At 35.3% G+C, this 19,537-nt stretch overlaps 3 protein-coding genes and 1 long non-coding RNA gene across 12 annotated transcripts; all 4 read left to right on the top strand.

Moving 5' to 3' along the window:
• Positions 1–1,587: 1,587 nt before the first annotated feature.
• LOC110655545 (RNA-binding KH domain-containing protein RCF3) lies at positions 1,588–7,240 on the top strand. 9 transcript variants are annotated; one of them, XR_002494991.2, is made up of 10 exons: positions 1,589–1,753; positions 2,004–2,044; positions 2,643–3,238; positions 3,636–4,064; positions 4,199–4,456; positions 4,585–4,848; positions 5,023–5,090; positions 5,427–5,495; positions 5,680–6,803; positions 6,941–7,240. XR_002494991.2 is itself a non-coding variant. In XM_021811876.2 (9 exons), the coding sequence occupies exons 3-8, from the start codon at positions 2,663–2,665 to the stop codon at positions 5,470–5,472; spliced, it is 1,641 nt and encodes a 546-aa protein (XP_021667568.2). In that variant the 5' UTR covers positions 1,589–1,753; positions 2,004–2,044; positions 2,643–2,662; the 3' UTR covers positions 5,473–5,495; positions 6,135–7,240. The 9 variants fall into 9 exon arrangements, 7 of the variants coding, with proteins under 7 accessions (XP_021667564.2, XP_058009460.1, XP_021667568.2 ...); XR_002494990.2 differs by having other exon boundaries at positions 5,680–6,936; positions 7,031–7,240; XM_021811876.2 differs by having other exon boundaries at positions 6,135–7,240.
• Positions 7,241–8,371: 1,131 nt separating this feature from the next.
• Positions 8,372–10,553, top strand: LOC131183204 (uncharacterized). The gene is made up of 2 exons (XR_009151336.1): positions 8,372–9,001; positions 10,467–10,553. It is a non-coding gene; the product is annotated as an uncharacterized LOC131183204 (long non-coding RNA).
• A 1,533-nt stretch (positions 10,554–12,086) lies between these two features.
• LOC110645714 (pentatricopeptide repeat-containing protein At5g15280, mitochondrial) lies at positions 12,087–16,347 on the top strand. The gene has a single exon (XM_058153475.1). It carries the CDS (start codon positions 12,303–12,305, stop codon positions 16,110–16,112), a length of 3,810 nt encoding a protein of 1,269 aa, XP_058009458.1. The 5' UTR covers positions 12,087–12,302; the 3' UTR covers positions 16,113–16,347.
• A 2,099-nt stretch (positions 16,348–18,446) lies between these two features.
• Positions 18,447–19,298, top strand: LOC110645711 (casparian strip membrane protein 5-like). Its single transcript, XM_058152186.1, has 3 exons — positions 18,447–18,667; positions 18,730–18,865; positions 19,083–19,298. The coding sequence occupies exons 1-3, from the start codon at positions 18,465–18,467 to the stop codon at positions 19,296–19,298; spliced, it is 555 nt and encodes a 184-aa protein (XP_058008169.1). The 5' UTR covers positions 18,447–18,464.
• The last annotated feature ends 239 nt before the right edge of the window (positions 19,299–19,537 follow it).

The following is a 19,537-nucleotide window of genomic DNA, read 5'->3' as shown; positions in this document are numbered from 1 at the left end:
CCTAATCATGGGATGTAGAAGGTGAGATCGGTTATGACAATGGTGACATAGTTATTGGCCTTAGTAGGTGAGATGGAGAATTGTGATAGAGCAAAGCCAGACTTTATTATTATAATAATTGTCAGTTATTTTACGGGTCGTTAGACATTAACTATCATAATATGTTCAGTAATATTAATTATTTTAATAATTATTCTAATAGCTCAGCTATTGTATTAGTTTTTAGTTATTAGCAATTTATATAGTGGTTTAAAATAAAAAAAAATCGATAAAAATAATTATTAGATTAATTGTTAAAATGAAATAATAGTTATATATATATTACTCAAAACACTAACTTAAAAGTTAAAAGGACAACTTTTAATAATTCACTTTTTTTCAAACTCTAAATATTGGTATAAACCTATGCCAATAAATAAAAAAGGTAATGGTATAACTACAGTCAAAATGTTAAGTAATACCTTAAAATATATTACCAAACAGAGTCTTAAGCCCTATATTATTATTATTATTATGTGGAAATTATTAATTTTAAAAAATGAAGAGAAATTTCAAATAGCATGACAGCGAGGCCTTCTAAACATTAGAATTGCACCTAATCACACAATTTAACTCTAGTATATAAAATTAAAATATTTGACTAAAGATAGCAATATGTTGAATTTTTTCAGATACCTGATACGATCGAATCCTAATAAAATATTTGTGATAGTAAATAATCAGGTTTGGGATGAGTTCGTATTTGAAATTTGATATACATCGAGTTCAAGTTTTACATGTTGAGCATTCGTTACTCGAATCATTTTATAAAAATATTTAATTAAATATAATATATATATTTTTTATAACAATATTTATAAATTTTTATATATTTTATTTTTTATAAAATAAAATAAAAATATTTTATGGAATTATTGAATTTTTAAAATATAAATTATTAATAAATATAATTTTTTATGTAAATTATTAATTAAAATATAAAAAAATTAAACGGATTCAAGTATTTTTTGAATAATAAAATTAAGTTTAAGACGAATTCAGATAATTACAAATAAGATAATATTTGACTCAATTTTATGATAAAATTTATTTGATTTGTAAATAAATTTTATGATAGAATCTATTTACAAATAAATTTTTTTATTTAGTATATTTTATATTAAATATGAAATTAATTTCAAATGAAATGAATTTTATATTTGAAATAAATAAAATAAAATTATATATAATAAGATGATAATTTTATCACTTGAAATATATATGATTTTAAGTTTAGAATTTATTTATAAATTTTATCAATTTTAATAAAATTTGATTTTATTATAATAAATTTTATAAAATTAATTATTAAAAATTTTAAATTAATTTTTATTTAAACTAAAACACTATCTAAATTTTAATTGAATTTGAGATAAATTTAAATTTTTAAAACATTAATTGAATTCAAGGGTATGGTAATTTTCATTGTAACGGCAATCAATTAAATAGATTCTTTTAGTTGGATCTGGGCCTTGATAAATCGGCCACACCCTACACATTTTAGCCATTTTGCCGAAAGAATAAAGGCAAAGGCCCAGCTAAAAATCTCTAAAAAACAAGAGAAAATATGGGTATCGTCAAAACCCTTAGAATTCAGAAAACAACAATCCCAAACGGCGAAGGCCAGGCAAAGTATGCGAGATTTCCCCCAAATCTCAGAACTCCCATTGCCATCGCTTCCTCTAATAATCTTTCTAAACTATTTAATTCAAAGGTAAAATGGAATTCTGCCTCTTCCCTTTTCCCCTTTATTTACGATATTGTCTGCAAATTTATTGTTTTGAGCTAATCCCTGTTTGTATTATCGCTTAATTTGTATGGCAGTTAGTGTTTATCATACTGTTTTCTCAGATCTTGGTCTTACCGAGTTAGAATGGAACATGGATTCTCAGAAATTTTGCTTTTTTGTTTTTGGCACTATTGTTTTCTGTTCTTTAACTAATGGCTGATTTTTTTTTTATTAGAAAAATTCTCTATTATCCGATATCAAGAGATTCCGTGATCTGTAAGCCTTCTTGGTAGTTCACCTTTGCGCTTTTATATTTCATATTTGTTATTTAGGTGCTCTGGTTTATTGACCATTCACTAAATATGCAATTTTTTTTTTTAATTAGTGTGTTATGATTGGAAATGTTTGTCTAGTGCCCAGAATCCGTTATCAGTAAAAAAGATTTATTATCTGTTCTCCGTCATCCACTTGCGTTAAATTTTTAGGGTCCATGCAATTGATTCTTGTGGGTTCAGAGTTCTTGACGTATTAAGATGTGTTTTATGTGATGGAATATCGTTTTCATGGATGTCAATACTCTTGCCTTTATGTATTGAACATATAAATGATGTGATTAAGATGTGTAAAGACTTGCGTTGTGGAGCTTGAATTCACTATCTAATGTTTGCCGAAAATTATGACTACATATTCACTTTTACGTATAAATGAGAATGTTTGGGTGATCATGCATAGGTCATATAGTCATATCTAGGTGAGAGTCCTCTGTCTTGTAATTACCTGGGGATGGCTTTATATATTATTAGTCTGGGCTATGTGAAGTGGTTGTTTGTATTTTTTTATTTTTTTACATGTTATGTTTTTTGATTGGTCACAGAAATCGATTCATCAACCATAATGGCTGGTCAGAAGAATAGTTATGGAAAGCGGTCTCATTCTCAGTCTGACTATGATAATGGGGCAAATAAAAGGGGAAATTCTGGTGATGATAGAGACCATTTTGCCATTGATTCACAAGATACTGTATTTCGCTACTTGTGTCCTGCTAAGAAGATTGGAAGTATAATTGGAAGGGGAGGCGACATTGTCAAGCAATTAAGGATAGACACAAAGTCAAAGATTAGGATTGGCGAGACAGTTCCTGGTTGTGAAGACCGTGTCGTTACTATCTACAGCACTAGTGATGAGACTAATGCCTATGAAGATAGTGGTAATTATATTTCTCCTGCTCAGGATGCTCTGTTCAGGGTGCATGATAGAGTTATTGCAGAAGACTTGCATGATGACGATGACTCTGCGGGAGGTCATCAAGTCACTGCTAGGCTTCTTGTACCATCTGATCAGATAGGATGTATTATTGGAAAAGGTGGACAAATAGTTCAAAACATTCGTAGCGAGACTGGTGCACATATTCGCATTCTCAAGGATGAACATCTGCCAACTTGTGCATTGAGCACAGATGAACTAGTACAGGTATTATGGTTGACTCTTATCTTGTGCCATTGTTTTGCTCTCAATTGTTCATTATACTGTGCTTTTGTACCTTTTTTTTTTTAACAATTACAGACAACTAGGAACGACGCTGAAAAACTATCTTGTTATTAGAACTGGGATGAGTGGATATCTCTAATTAACACCATATAAATACTTTTCTCTAGCATTTTATGAAAACAAAAATCCTTATACTTTGACAAGTTTGTAATGGTTGTGAATGTATGATCTGTTATAACATGCACAATAACTTGAGTCTTTCTAATTTTTTATTAATCTTTTTTCCCAATGTTACATATGTATTCAAAAGTTGGTAGCCTTTATGCAGAGAAGATAGATATATTTGTTTGTCTAATTTTTACTATTTGGTGAACACCAGATTTCTGGTGAAGCTGCAGTTGTCAAAAAGGCTTTGGATCAGATTGCTTCTCGCCTTCATGAGAATCCATCACGTTCTCAACGCTTGCTTTTTTCTGCTGCCCCCAGTGTGTACTCTGCTACTGGTTCATTAATAGGTCCAACTGCTGGTACACCAATTGTTGGGATAGCTCCACTGGCGAGTTCATATGGAGGATACAAAGGTGATGCTGGAGATTGGTCACGCTCATTGTACTCAGCTCCAAGAGATGAACTTTCTTCAAAAGAATTTTCTCTCCGCGTGGTTTGTCCAACTGGGAATATTGGTGGTGTAATCGGAAAAGGTGGTGCCATCATCAATCAGATCAGACAGGAATCTGGGGCGCTTATCAAAGTTGATAGTTCAACAGTTGAAGGAGATGATTGCTTGATAACTATTTCAGCCAAGGAGGTAAAAAGCTCTAAGTTTTGATGTGCACGTGAATGTGTGCGTGTGACTGAATTTGTTTCTGTAAATCTTTTTTTGATGTATATTTAGTTTCTTCTTCTGTAGTTCTGATGATTTTCTTATCTGTTCTATTGCAGTTCTTTGATGACCAATATTCTCCAACTATAGAAGCAGCATTGCGTTTGCAACCGAGATGCAGTGAGAAAATTGAAAGAGATTCAGGCCTCATTTCATTCACTACACGCCTACTGGTGCCCACCTCAAGAATTGGTTGTCTCCTTGGTAAAGGTGGAACAATTGTAAATGAGATGAGGAAACTTACCAAGGCTAATATTCGCATACTTGGCAAGGACAACCTTCCCAAGGTGGCATCTGAAGATGAAGAAATGGTGCAGGTAAATCTATAGTTACAACTTTAGTTGGTTCTATAATTTGCTCATCACTGAATTGTGTTTGCAATGGTAATCTTCATGGTTCTTAATTGAGTTAGTGAGAAATTTGACATTTTATTTTTGCTCACCAGATATCTGGAGACATTGATGTTGCTAAAGATGCTCTCATACATGTAAGTCGACGGTTAAGAGCAAATGTTTTTGATAGGGAAGGTCCTGTGTCTGCATTTCTGCCTGTTCTCCCATACTTTCCTGTCTCAGCCGATAGTTCAGATGGCTTAAATTATGATAGCAGAGATAGTAAAAGACATGGACGTGGGCATTCTTATTCTGGTGGCTATGGCTCTAGTGACTACGCTGCTGGTGATAGTTATGGTGCTTATGGTAGTTCCCAGGTATGTCCAGTTTTTACACTATTTATTTAGGCATGTATCTCTTGAATATTGAGCGGTTCTCATCCTACATTTTCCGTGTGTACTACAATGTTCTTCATCTGGAATAAAAAAAAAAACCAAGCCCTAGTTTCTTCAAAATCTGGTTTGAATAATAATTTCTCATATCGTTTGTAGATTGGTGGTAGTGGAGGTGCTTATGGAGCTTATGGAAACTATTTGTCAGGACGATCTAGTACCGCTGGGTGAGAATTTTTTTTCCCCCTCTTGCCATGTTTAGGATATCTTTGACTGTCAAGTATTGGTTCTAATTTGGGAATGTGTTAGGAGAAGCCTAAGGTTGACAGTTGTTACATTTTAAGTTGTGCACCTAACAGCTGAAAACTTCTAGTTAGATAGCACAAAATTGGTTGAAATGTCATCTTCTTGGTTCTAATAGAAGTTATATGTGGATTGATACTTTCTTGGACTGCTTATTTGCTGGTGTTATGTCCCTATTATGTCTCTAGGAAATTTATTGTCCTTTGTAAGGATGATAATGGCATAAACTTCTAAGTCCTGACTAACAGCTATATTACCAGGTTATCTGGCCAGACCCCTGGTTCTGGACGCAAAAACAATTACTAGATTTTGATGATGGCTATGTGCAGGTAGACTCTGGTTTTCTTTTTTACTTTTTCCTCTCAATGGAGTTAAGTGGCAATTTCCTCTGATATAGGCCAGTCACAAACTAGTATGAGATAGTTTCATATTGTAACCTATCCAGTCTCCCTCTATGTAGGATTCTGATGCTCTAATTTTTACCATGTTGCCTTTCCCTTCCCATTAAAACAGCTGAGATCCATGAAGCCCGATGCCAGCCTACTACTGCCTCTTTTGATGAAGCCTCCTGCCCAAAACTGGACGACCAGATGTACCAGGGTTTGACATATTCATGGTCCACCTTGACGATCTCACCTAAAAGGACCAAATCTATTTGAAGATCCTGATTTTGACTATTGAAATTTGTCATGTCCCTGACACAAATTACCAAGGCTCTACATATTGTGCTCCTAAAAACCTTTTTAGCTCGCATTCCTTTGTGGCTCTGTTTTTTAATGGAACATAACGTCAATAGTACAAAACCAAGTTGCTTCCGTCCTTTGACAGTTGTACTAATAGTGTCTGTTTTATCTACAAGTCTCCACTATATTAAGTTTAAATTTGGAATTTATAGCGGATTTTATCGCTTGAAAATTTGGCTAGTTATAATGAAATGCTGCAGAACTCTAATGTTGTCTGAATTGCAGGTTTGATATTCATCTATTGCATCATCAATAAAAGGTAGTAAATTTGTCCTTGTTATAGTTTTTAGCTGAGTAGCATCTCTGTGGAGGAAAATGTAACTGGAATAATTGCATTTAGACAAACAAGTTTAATTAATTGTGAGAACGCTTATGTTTGTTTTAGCTATCAACTTCATTTGACCATACGTTTGATTGAAGTGCCAGAAACATCATATCTTACAGCACGCCTCTTCTGGTAATATTATTCAAGTTGTAGTGATTAGATAAGATTTCTTCTTTTTTTGCTTTTCTAGTTATTTATTTTATTGATCGAATTTGTGAGGTGTAAGTATGGAGGTATGTGGTGAAGAATGACAGTAGAATGCACCTGCTTCTATTTTGAACTTCGAAGATATGGAGGGACACGAAGAAAAAAAAAAGGGGTGCATTCAACCATTTCATCCATATTTACACCCCATAATTGCTTCCATGTCAATGGCCGTATTTGTTAATAATTTATTCGGTTCTCTGCATGCTTTAAAGAACTTCTGTATTTGCAGTAGTATCATCCTGATTTGCATTCGTAAATTCCATCATCAAGTTTTTTTGTTAGTGATGGGTTATGTAGCAGAAGGGAGAAAAAGGATGAAAATTTCTAGGGTTTCTGTTGGGGAACTATCCTGCATTTGCCAGGTAAAGTTTGGAGGTGCTATGTGAAACCTGAAAGGTGTGTTGCATGTCACTTTGGTGGATATTCTTGAGATTCTCTTTGAGGCTGGTCAGTTCTGTTTGGAAGGTTGAATCTGATTTGTTAAATGGCACCGTGGTAGGTTATTTGCTTGTGATATTTTCGCGTGAGGTGGATGGTAGATGAGCATGGCTCTGATGGATTATTTTTGTCTTATGTCCAATTTGGACAGGTTTTATTGTCGGCTGGCGAATCATATGGTTGGTAAAATTAGCAGGTGGAGCACAAGCACTTGCTGTTTTAGCTGCCAGAATTAACCTCCCTCCATGCTTTATACTTTGTATGCCATGCCTCTGTATTAAAGCACATTCTGAGACTTTTGATGGTTCATTAACTGAAATATCAAATATTAATATCTATACTAGTTGATGTGCTTATGAAACCTCTTCTTGGTATTTCATCTGATGCATTCGTCTGGCTTTATTATGTGTATAATACATTTTTTCTTATAAGCAATACGCAATTATTTATGTAACTGGGCTTTTGCCCGCGCAATGCCTAGGCATGATCATTGTCGATATACTACTTCAACGATAGTCTTTTACCTATCGTCTTTTCCACTTAATTTTTAACTGTTGTTTGAATAATGCTTAGCATTAGAGCTCCAACTGCCAAGAGAACAACAATCCTCACATTCTCAGTAATTTTTTTGAAGTGCAAACATTTGCATTACATAGCCTATTAGGTAAAATTACAACAAAATCAGATGTCAGAAAAAGGTTATATGCTCAAAAATCATCTCCAAGCCAGCTGCTGGACTTCAAAGCCCTAGAACTGATGCGGAAAGTGGGAAAGAGAAGAAAACAGAATTCAAAGTAACGAGAGTGCCTGCATGCTTCCTAAACACCAAGCCCGCTGTTGGACTTCAAAGCCGAACAAAAACGGTTCCACCGGACAAAAAGATGGGCATGTCAGCGTTTCAATCTCTTAAAACCTTGGGGTGAGCCAATGATATGACAAGCCCACGGACTACTTTGCAAGTCTTGCCCTCTTGCCAAGCTAGTGACACACCCATCACATCTTCCATTTGCTATCTCCCTTTCCTTCAAACCTAAATGAGGAAGAGCTGCCCTAAGCCAAGTTAGAGACAACAAAACAAGTTTTCCGGGCAGGGAAGCAATGGGAGGAGAATCTTAACAGATTCTGAAGGTAGTAAAATGGGAGACCGCAAAGTTGGGACTTCGGTATAATAAAATATTTTGGATTGTAATTTATGTTCTCTTCGTCTGCATTTTGATGTCTCATGTAGACCTTTGAGGGAGAGAGAACATGGTTGCGACATTGTTCGTGTTAATTTTATTTTCTTTTTATTTGATTTTGATTTTTATGCGTAAGCTGTGAAGAAGTTCAAGGCGATTCACTCAATTCCTCCCCTGCTTCTTCGCCTTTGTCGAAAGACCCACCGAGCAATCACAACGGTGGAAAATTATGGTATCTATCACTAAAAATAGTGTTTCTCATATATACAGTTTAATTTTAAAAAGTAACGAGCATGAGAGCCTATGCACGGGAATCACACAATAATCTCGCTGCAGTAGTTGGTTGTTGATATTTTGCTCTGAATAACTGGTTCTTGTGAGTTATACATGATTAATTAGTACATTGATTAATTTTTCATATAATATAATATGCCATCATTAATTATCTTTAGAATCCCACAAAGTTTGTTGACCCAAATCATCGAATGTTCCAAGCTTGATTCGATTTGTTTAAATTCCGCCACCATTGAATTTGGCGTCAGATTGAGCATTTTTTTGGGGCTTCGGTTTTGTCAATTCAACACACTTTTTTCAAGATATTCACTGCGCACCAGTGTCTTGTCGGTGGGTTTCAACTTTGCCGTCATCGATTAGGAACCCGCCATTTGTCAACAACAAACGGCGCCGGATTATTCAGATGGTTTAGTTGCAAATCTGGACCATTTTCGCCAGTGACCACCGACGGCCTCTTGTTGCTGAGGAATCGCAGGGAGTTAGTCCAATTTTGCAGAACTAGGATGAGAATTGCTCAAAGTATGCGAATGAATCTTCAGAGTTGCCGCTTGGATTGATCTATATCAGGATCTTGAGGCTTAATTTAACTTCATAAATTCAATGACACGGCAACACATTTAATTTCGGGGAAGAAGGACGAAAATTTCACAGTAAGTCGTGTTTATTTCTATATGTTCACACAATCAATTCCCTGCCGTTGCCACATTTCTCTGCATTCGTCTTTGGCATTTGAAATGTCTCTGCTGTGCGGTTGTGGAGTTGCAATTTAATTTCTTGGCAGTAGTTCAAGCTAACTGGCCTAAGTTTCTCATTTACAATTGAAATTGAAGTTTGTGTGCTTCGCTATGCCTCTGAACAAGGCAAGTGGACCCCCTGTTTTTCTGATCAATTTTTTTTTTGTGCAAAAATCACTTGATTTTATGTTAACAGAATTCAAAACCTTATTTCTCTGATAGGATTCCTTCTTGTAAGGTGCTTAGTCGATTATCTCTACATAGAAATTTTCTTTGTAAAATACCAACAACATTTGCTGCGCAAATATAACCAGCATGCCCACTTTGTAAATTTCATTGATGGACCTTATGGCCAGTTGGAGTAAATTTACCCACCAACTCTAACTCCCTTCAGACACGCAGGACAGCCCTTCATTTACTATGAAGTCCAAAAGAGTTCCCATGTCTTAAATGACCTAATAAGGATGAAAAGTGTAGCTACTCATAATTTACGTGATGAGGATAGATCTTTAGGAATTTTCTCTCGGTCTTAGCACCAATACATTGTGCATGGTCACATCCATTGACAAGATCCTCCAAGTTACTCCCTTTTTCTGTTCCCCAAGCAGATAAGGGCACTTTTTGGACAGTTTCAAAGCTGCCCTCTCTGTACAATAGCTATCACCATTAATACTTCAATTGTTGTCTTGTCCAACAGCTTGACGAATCTCCTCATAAACAACCCTGTGTTCTCTCCCTTGTTTCAAATCATATTAGTCCATGACCTGCCAAGATTGTCTTGTAGTCCAATCCGCTTGTTCTCCTCCAACGGTTTCCTCTTCTTTTTTTCTTGTTAAAATAAAGAGAGAAGTCTTTCATTTTTCTAGTAAGGAATGTTGGCTTTCTCCTTGGGGAAATTCCTGGCCCCCCTCCATCTTTGAGTCTGTGGCATTATACTGTTATTGGTTGGATTTTTGGAATGTCTGCCTCTTTATCGAAGAGAAATGATTGTTTTTGGAGGGTTTCTATACCAATCATTTTTATTATTACTTTTCATCTTAGGTCTTGCATGAGTGGAGGAGGTCATGTGGAACAGCCAAGGATGACTTGCCGGCTAGCTCTAGTATAGTGGTATGCTTATGTTTTGCCATTAATTAGGGCCATTCTACCTGTTATGACCAGTAAATGATCGGCAAGTCATCTCTGGCTACTCAACTGCCTCCTTCTTTCATGCTGGATTTATGGTGATAATGACCATAGTACGTGTGTTTTGGTGGACAAGATGGAGCCTACACAATGAATAAGAAAATAATCGGTTTTTCTTCTATCTTTTTCCCCCTCTTTCAATATTACGGTAGTGGTTGACTTCTTGTACACAACTCACTCCTTGTAAATTTTGCAGATCACGGGCTGGCCATCGGGCATTTCTACTTGCTCGAAGCTGCTTTGTCGATGTGGCTATCTTCTTGGAAAATTGAATTTAAGATATGATTTGTCTCTTGTAGCTAGGTTGGCATTAATAGTTCATTATTGGTAGCTTTCTTCTCCTTCAGCTTATATTCGTATTCATTGTCATCTGTTTATTTTTGCCCAGTTAGTGAGATTAAGTCTATAAAACAGTGAAACTTCTGCACATTAGCTTACTATACATGAAAATGAAGACCATTTCAACTTGAATGATTTAGCTAAATTTACTATACATTATAGTTGTTTTATAATCTTTAGCCGTGACAAAATAGATAATTCTTGGAGATTTTGTACCACTTTTTCTTCTGTTATAATTATTCCATGCCTGAAAAGAATCCTATTTGAGATCCACATCCTCCTCTTAAATAAACTTATGCTACTGGTTGGTCAACCCAATTAGTTTTAAACTTAGTTATTGTTGCAGTATTGTTTAGTAATTATAAATCTTATTAAATTAAAAATTTGGCTAACTTTTGTGCAGTAAATTTAACTAAAATCAAGTTTAAATTCCTCGCTTGAAATCTATTCATTCAAATATAGCATAAGAGTGGTATATAATGCACACCAATTTTTTTTTTTTTTTTTAAAAAGGGCCTTAATTGATATTGATAAGCTTCTCCATCAATTCCAAGAGTTCAAATTCTACAAATTAAGAAAAACTCCTTAATTAATGAATACCCATAAAGAGTTTTCAACAAAATTAATATATAGCAAGCAAGTGAAGACTGAAAATGATACCAAAATGTGCAGAGGAAGTACGAGAAGGACTAGAGAGAGATGAAACCTTCTCCAACAAACAAGCCAAACATGAGAACCAGAAGGCCAATGGTGACACACTGAGTGGCGGAGATGAGAGTCTGTGAATAAGCAGACAAGGTGACGGCTGCACCAACCAATCGTATCAAAAGAGCACTCAAACTTTTATTCATCTTGCTTATACAGCTTCAATCCTTTTCGATTAATGTTTGAAAATACCAGGCTTTGGCCAACTACTATCATATATAAAGTCAACTCTTCGGGGAAATGTTTCTATCATTAATTTATTTCTCCAACGGGGCTTAAAATTAATATACCTCTTTATTATTTCCACGTGTATTTTTATTTTTTAAAATTTACTCTTTATCTCTATTAAATATAATTAATATTTATATAATAATTAATTAAATAAGATAAAAAATAATTTAATCAATTATTAATATATTTTTATAAACATAATATTATCTCATAATTAAAAAATTATTAATTTAAATTAATTAAATATCAATTTAATAATTAATTAATTAATTTAATAAATTATTTTAATTTATTTAGAGTTTCGAATGGGTAGATAATACTTTATTAATTTGCATTTTATTTGTGTTCATATGGATTTTACCAATCAATTTTGGCCGCTGATGAAGTGAATTTGGAGGACAAGTTAGGGATTGTATTTGGGTGGCATTTGGCAAAACGGTGAAGTATAGGGAGAAAATGGTAAAAGTATTTTAATTTTTATTAAATTTGATAGATTCATTCAACATCCCTGTAGAATGTATCATTAAACTTTACGGTGCTTCATTTTTATCACTAAAAATTAGATTAATTAGGTAGGCTGAGGTTGGATTTAATTGATTGGAGCTGAATGCTGAAGATGAGTTCCCGCAAATTTTCCCAATTATATCTACAAGTAAAGCAGAAGGACACTGTTTACATCTAATCAAACGATAATAGGGGAACCCTTGGTTCTCTGTCAGATTCCAAAGAACATCCTACTTAATACTCATATGGAGTCATGAGCAGAAAAACCACCACAATTCTCTGCAATCACAGGCTTCAATTTCTCTTCTCTCTCAACCCCGGAAAGTCCCATATCAAACAGGTTAGTTCTGTCTTCTCTGTTAAATCCCATTGCTTCAGCACTACTTCTCTCACGGACCCTTCACTATCATCAACTTCTACTGCTCACCAAACAAACAAAACCCACATAGATTTATCTCCTATAAATTGCAATGGTATCGCACAATTTCTTATATTTAAATGTCCCCAGTTCTTTGATAAGGGCAAAAGCGAAAGAGAGAATTTTGCTAAGGTTGCTTCTCTCAAAGAACTTCTTGTGGATATTTCTGATCTAATACCCGATGTGACACGTCGCTTTAGGAGAATTTTGATATTGAAACCTGAAGATGTGCTTGAAATATTACTGGGTTTTCAATTGGAGTGTGAAAGAGTTGCAATTGAGGGTACAAAGGTTGAGTCTTTGTGGAGGCTTTTCAAATGGGCAAGTGACCAAGATAAGTGTTTTAAGCATCTTCCGAAGTCATATGAAGTTATGGCCTCGGTGCTTTTTCAGTATGGGATGCTTAGAGAGCTTCAGTTGCTGCTTTTGGCAATGGAGAGGCAAGGAATTTTGTTAGATAACAATGAAATCTTCTCTAAGTTGATTGAAGGGTATGTTGGTGCTTGTGATTTAGAAAGGGCGGTGCTGGTGTATGATCGACTTAGGGAGCAAGGTTTGGTGCCATCGCTGTTCTGTTATCATGTTCTTATTGATCTTTTGGTGAGAATGAGGAGAACCCAACTGGCATTTCGAGTTTGTTTGGATATGTTTGAAACTGGGATTAATCTGAGTGACGGGGAAATGGTTACGATTGATAAAGTCGTTAGATTACTTTGTGGGGATGGAATGGTTCAAGAAGCAAGGAATCTTTTGAAGAAGGTCATGGCTTTGGGGTTTGAGCCTAGCAGCTCGGTTATTAATAACATTGCTTCTGGTTATTGTGAGAAGAAGGATTTTGAAGATTTGCTTAGCTTTTTTGTTGCATTGAAACGTTCACCAAATGTACTGGCTGGCAATAAGATAATAAATGGTTTATGTACTAATTTTGGTGTAGAGAGAGCAAATTTATTCAGGCTAGAATTGGAGAATTTAGGTTTTAGGCCAGATGAGGTAACTCTTGGGATAATGATTGGTTGGAGCTGTCGTGAGGGGAATTTGAGGAGTGCCTTTATTTATTTGTCAGAAATGTTATCAACAGGCTTAGAGCCTGTTATATGGTCATATAATGCGCTTATTGGTGCAGTGTTTAGGGAGGGTATGTGGAAGCATGCTCAAGATATTCTTGTTGAAATGGTAGACAGGGGAATGACCCCAAATTTGTCAACTTTTAGAACCCTTTTGGCAGGATATTGCAAAGCAAGACAATTTGATGAAGTGAAGATGATGGTCCACAAGATGGTAGACCATGGTTTAATTGAACTCTCTTTGCTGGATAACCCACTCTCCAAGGCATTTATGGTTTTGGGGCTCAATCCATTATCTGTGAGGTTGAAAAGGGATAATGATGTTGGGTTTTCTAAGACAGAATTCTATGATAATCTAGGAAATGGACTGTATTTGGATGCTAACCTGAATGAGTATGAGAAAAGAGTAAATGAAATTCTTAAGGATTCCATGACACCGGATTTTAATTTGCTTGTAATGAAGGAAAGTGATCATGGAAATTTTAAAGCTGCATTGTTGTTGATAGATGAAATGGTTCGATGGGGTCAAGAACTATCTCTGTCTGTCTTCTCTGCATTAGTGAAGGGGCTTTCTGCACCCCGATCCCATATCAGGGCTTGCAGCCGTCTTATTGAGAAAATGCCAATGTTGGCTAAGCAACTAGATGATGTAGTTCTTAATTTGCTTGTCCGAGCATACTGTAAGGGTGGATTGACTTACAAAGGGAGGATATTTTTTGATGAAATGCTTCTGAGGGATATACCAATTGAAAATGGCACATACACTGCTTTATTGGTGGGACTATGTAAGAGAGGAAATTATCAGGATTTTCATTATTGCTGGGAGATTGCCCGAAATAGAAAATGGTTGCCTGGGTTACAGGATTGTAAATCTCTTGTTGAATGTCTATTCCATCGTAGGATACTGAAGGAAGCGTTGGAGCTTCTTGAAAGCATGATGCTATTTCATCCTCACTTGAGGTCTGAAATTTATCATATGTTCCTTGAAAAGCTTTCCATCACAGGCTTTACAAGCATTGCACACAAGTTGGTGGATGAACTGATACAGCAGGGTTGTATCTTTGATGATATTGCTTATAACCATCTTATAAGAGGGCTATGCAAGGAGAGAAACTATAGAGTGGCCTTCACGATATTAGAAACAATGTTGGCTAGGAACTTAGTTCCATGCTTGGATGTTTCTCTTATTTTGATTCCGCAGTTGTGTAGGGCTGATAAACTTGATAAAGCTATTGCTTTAAGGGAGATTGTTTTGAGAGAGCAATGTGCATTTACGTTTTCCATCCATTGTGCTTTAGTTAAAGGATTTTGTATGACAGGGAATGTTGGAGAAGCAGCCAATGTAGTCCAGGATATGTTGTTGAAGGGGCTATTTCCTGATGCTGAAATTTATAACATGCTATTTCAAGGGTATTGCCAAGCTAACAGCCTAAGGAACGTTAGGGAGCTACTTGGTGTTCTAATTAGAAAATTTTTAAGCCCCTCAATCTCAAGTTACCAGAATTTGGTGCGCTTGATGTGTATGCAGGGTAGTTTCACTTCTGCATTAAGCCTGAAGGAGCTAATGCTAGGACACAGTAGGTACCATAGTCTCATCATTTACAACATTCTGGTTTTCTATCTTTTTTCAGCTGGGAACAGCTTGCTCGTGGATAAAGTTCTAAATGAATTGCAGGAGAAGGGATTACTTCTTGATGAAGTTACTTATAATTTTCTTGTATATGGGTTTTCAGAGTGTAAAGATGTGTCTAGTTGTCTACTTTATCTGTCTACTATGATTTCAAAGGGATTTAGGCCAAGCTATCGCAGCTTAAGAGCAGCAGTAACCTGCCTGTGTGATCTTGGTGAATTTAGTAGAGCCTTGGAGTTGAGTCGAGAAATGGAAGTGAGAAATTGGGTTCATGGATCATTTGTTCAAAATGTAATTGTTGAAGGCCTTCTTTCTCTTGATAAGCTTCAAGAAGCTGAATGTTTTCTTGCCCAGATGGTAGATAAAGGTCTAATTCCTGATTCAATCAATTATGATAATCTAATTAAGCGGTTTTGTTTTTTGGGAAGACTGAGGAAGGCAGTTGAGCTTCTGAACATAATGTTGAAGAAAGGAAATATTCCTAATTCTGCCAGTTATGATTCTGTAATCCATGGTCTCTGCATAAAGAATCAACTGAATGAAGCATTGGATTTTCACGCTGAGATGTTGGATAGGGATCTTAAACCAAGTTTGAAGACATGGGACATGCTTATCCACAAACTTTGCCAACTTGGACAAACTGCAGAAGCAGAAAACCTCCTCATTTCTATGGTTCAGTTGGGTGAAACTCCAACGAGACTAATGTACTCGTCTGTAATCAATGGGTATCGTGTTGAAAACAATCCGCGGAAGGCATCTGAGCTCATGCAAATGATGCAACAGAGTGGTTATGAGCCAGATTTTGACACTCACTGGTCTCTCATAAGCAATTTACATAAGTCCAAAGACAAGTATAGTAGTAACAGCAGTCAAGGTTTCCTGTCGAGACTTCTTTCTGGAAGTGGACTTTCTTATGGAACTAGTAGTGACTCCAAGGTCAAGATGGGGTAATACAGATATAGTGCGATAAAGATAGGGCTTTTTAGCTTTCATTAATTGATCTGTTACATAACATTTTCACTAACATTTTAGATGTATTACAGTGTTGGCAGTTTCAGAACCATGATAAACGCCAATTCTTTTGTACCATCACATGTATATGGCTGAAGTTTGTAACAGAAGTGAAGTTTATTTTAGAAACTAGTCACTTGGGTTTTTAAAATTTTTAAATTATTATTGTATAAAATTATGGGGTGTCACTTTATTTTTTGCTGTATTTTTTAAATTATTTTATTGATTCCACACGATTATTAACACATGAAAAAAGAAAAAAAAATTAGTTAGTACGTTTTGAGAAAATTATCTAAATAATGAATAGGACTTTAGTTTGATAAAATAATTTTTGATGTGATTTTTCATTATCGAATTGTTGTCTAAAAGATGCATATAATATAAAGATAGAATGGGTGAGTATGCACATGGGAGACATTGAGCTCTCTCATTTTCTTTTGCTCAAAAGATGCATAAAGAAAGCAGATAGGATGCATCAAAGAGATTGAGGTTTTTTTTTTTTTTTAACATATTATATTAAATATCAGAAAATTAAAAAAATTACATATTAATTAATGATAATAAAAAAATTAATGAATTTTATTTAAGATAGATTTATTATTATTAATGATAAAAATATAGTTAACAATGAAAATAAGATGTATTAGAATTTTTTTCACTATTATTAACGTTTTTAAAAAAAAGTTGCATATTAATTTGTAGTAATATTAATAAAACTAATAATTTTATTTAATTATATATTAATTATTAAAATAAGATGTATTAGAAATTTAAGTGTCACTTGACGTACTCCTAATATTCAGGCCATTATTAAGTAATCTTTTATTAAAAATCTGCTTTGTATAAATATATAGTTTGCTCCTTGCCTCAGTGCGAGCTTGATGGCCATACTTCTCTCTGTAGCTTCTAGAGAGAGAATTTTTCTCTCGAATTATGTTTCTTTTTTCAGAGGCTCGTCCGATGTCTAGCGACCTTCCTTTATACCATTCAAGCAAGGGACGACTTCTTCCTTTAACCTAGAGGTGGGTTCCTCTCTTACCATCTCCGAGCTGGCTGGGTTGTGCATACTTCTTTTCTTGTGATTTTGTGTTGTATGTTTAGTGCTTCTTTGTGAGGGATTTCTGCTGCCTGCTTTATACTTCATGCAGCAGACTTGAGTAGTTTATTTTGTTGACTCTATGAGAGGTTTTGAGTGATTTGAGATGGTGACACTTTTGGGGCCTTTGAATCGGCTAAGTCCGTAGATGGCCGACCTTCAAAGCTATATGAGATTGAGATAACATTGAACTCTACTATCATCATCCTCTGTTAGCCGCCAGTGTTGGCTTTATTGTGTTCTCTGACTTTCTATGATATACCTTTGGTGCTTCAAAGCCTTAGAAGTGTGTTTCATAGTTTGGCTTGGTCCCGGTGTGACGATTTGGATAGAGGGTCTTTGCTTGACCTTAGTTAGGTTGTCTCCGCCTTGCATGGTCACCGACTAGAAAAAGTCTTCCCTGCTGTGTGCTTTTCAGTATGGCGACGCTGTGTTAACTTCTTAATATTGTCGGGTCGCTTGTTTCGGGTTGAATGCCCATTCAGCCCGAAGGTTTTAGATTGTATAGGCCTTGGGCTTGCTTTTTCTTAGGCTAGGGTGCGTGGACTTTTAACTGGGAATTTAACTTTTCATTTAGACCATACATTGTACTTCTGCGACTAATTAAATGAAATCTTATCTTAACAAAAAAATCTCAAATAAATTATTCAACACGAAAGAAATAAGATGCATGTTATGCTCAATTTCAGATACAATTATTGAAAGTTATTTACCCCTGATCAATATTCCAAGCAGGGAATTAAGTGGATTGGTTTCATGTATTGTAAGAAGGTTGAATGGTATTGCAATCATAAAACAACTAAATCTCCACGTATCGGTGCCTTTCGAAGGCCCTTGATTGTGTCAATTGCCCCATATTCCACGGTCCCCCTCCTCGATGGAAAAAGGATTAATGTGGAACATAAGCCTTTTTGCCAATTACGGGCACTGTGGTTTGGTGGAGTTGGAAGAAAGTCATGTTGGCTATGTCCAAAGCCATGCACAACAGTCAAAAGAGAATAATGGTTTAGCAGTAGTTATGGCGTTAGAAACCCACCCACCCCCCTTCCTTAATTATAACATAATAATTAATTAAGCCACTAATCACCAACATTATGTGTTCAAGTTGTACAAGTAATCTACCTGCCGTATACATATATTTGCAAATCAAAATTCAATTTAACATAGAAAAAGAAAATTTCTCCTTGATTCTAAGCATGATGGAAATGGAAGGTCAGGCCGAGGGTTCAATTTCCAACCCAAGACATGGGGTGTCTATAATAGACTTCATCCTGAGTGTAGTTGCAGTTGTTGGTACACTTGGAAGTGCAATTCTCATGGCTGCTACTCATGAAATACTTCCTTTCTCCACAGAGTTTGTTCGATTAGGAGCCGAGTACGATGATCTTCCAACATTCACGTGTGTGTGCATGTTTTATCAATATACATAAATACTACGGAACGATCTTTAATTGAATTAATACATAAATTTGAACAGGTTTTTTGCGGTCGTCAATTTCATTGTAAGCGGCTCTCTGCTCCTCTCCCACTTTCTATCTTCAACATTGTGAGAAGCAATGCAAAATATAATAGAAATATCTTCATCATATTTGACTCGGTAAATTCCTTGGACTTCAATTTTATGGGCAACTCATGTACATGATAAAATCATTTATTCAATAAAACAAGTCAAAATCAAGTATGTTTATTAAAAAGAAAAGGATACTAATCCATTGTTACTTGATGAGTACTCAGTATGATCATACATGTTACAAATATTGTGATTGAATTAATTAAAAAAGTTTTCGACCACTGAAGAAAAATCTCTTGGGTAGGCAATCATGGCTCTTTTAAGTGCTGGAGCATCAGCAGCAGCAGCAGCTATTGTATACTTGGCTCACAAGGGGAATGTTAGGGCAAACTGGTTTGATATCTGCCAACAATTCAATTCTTTCTGCGAGCACATCTATAGCTCTTTGATCGGATCCTTTATAGGAATAGCTGCGTTCATACTGCTTATCTTGCTGTCCACTGTGGTCCTTTGCCAGTGAAACTAGATCAATCCATTGATCCTCAAGCATCACAATAATGAACTCGTGTTTACATTTATGTGCTTGTTATTTTGTGGTTGCAAGAGCATGATTTATGCATGTCATCTTTTTCTTGTCTCTCTCTGGCATGATGCGTGATGGAATATGTCTCCTACTTTATTTTCTTAACTATATGTTTAATGGCATACCCTCATAATAGGTGTTGTGTTAAAAAAAAAAAAAGGAGGAAATGAAAGAAA

Source organism: Hevea brasiliensis, chromosome 9 (assembly GCF_030052815.1).
Source record: "Hevea brasiliensis isolate MT/VB/25A 57/8 chromosome 9, ASM3005281v1, whole genome shotgun sequence".
In the NCBI taxonomy this organism is placed as follows: Eukaryota; Viridiplantae; Streptophyta; class Magnoliopsida; order Malpighiales; family Euphorbiaceae; genus Hevea; species Hevea brasiliensis.
This window is presented reverse-complemented; position numbering and strand designations above follow the sequence as displayed.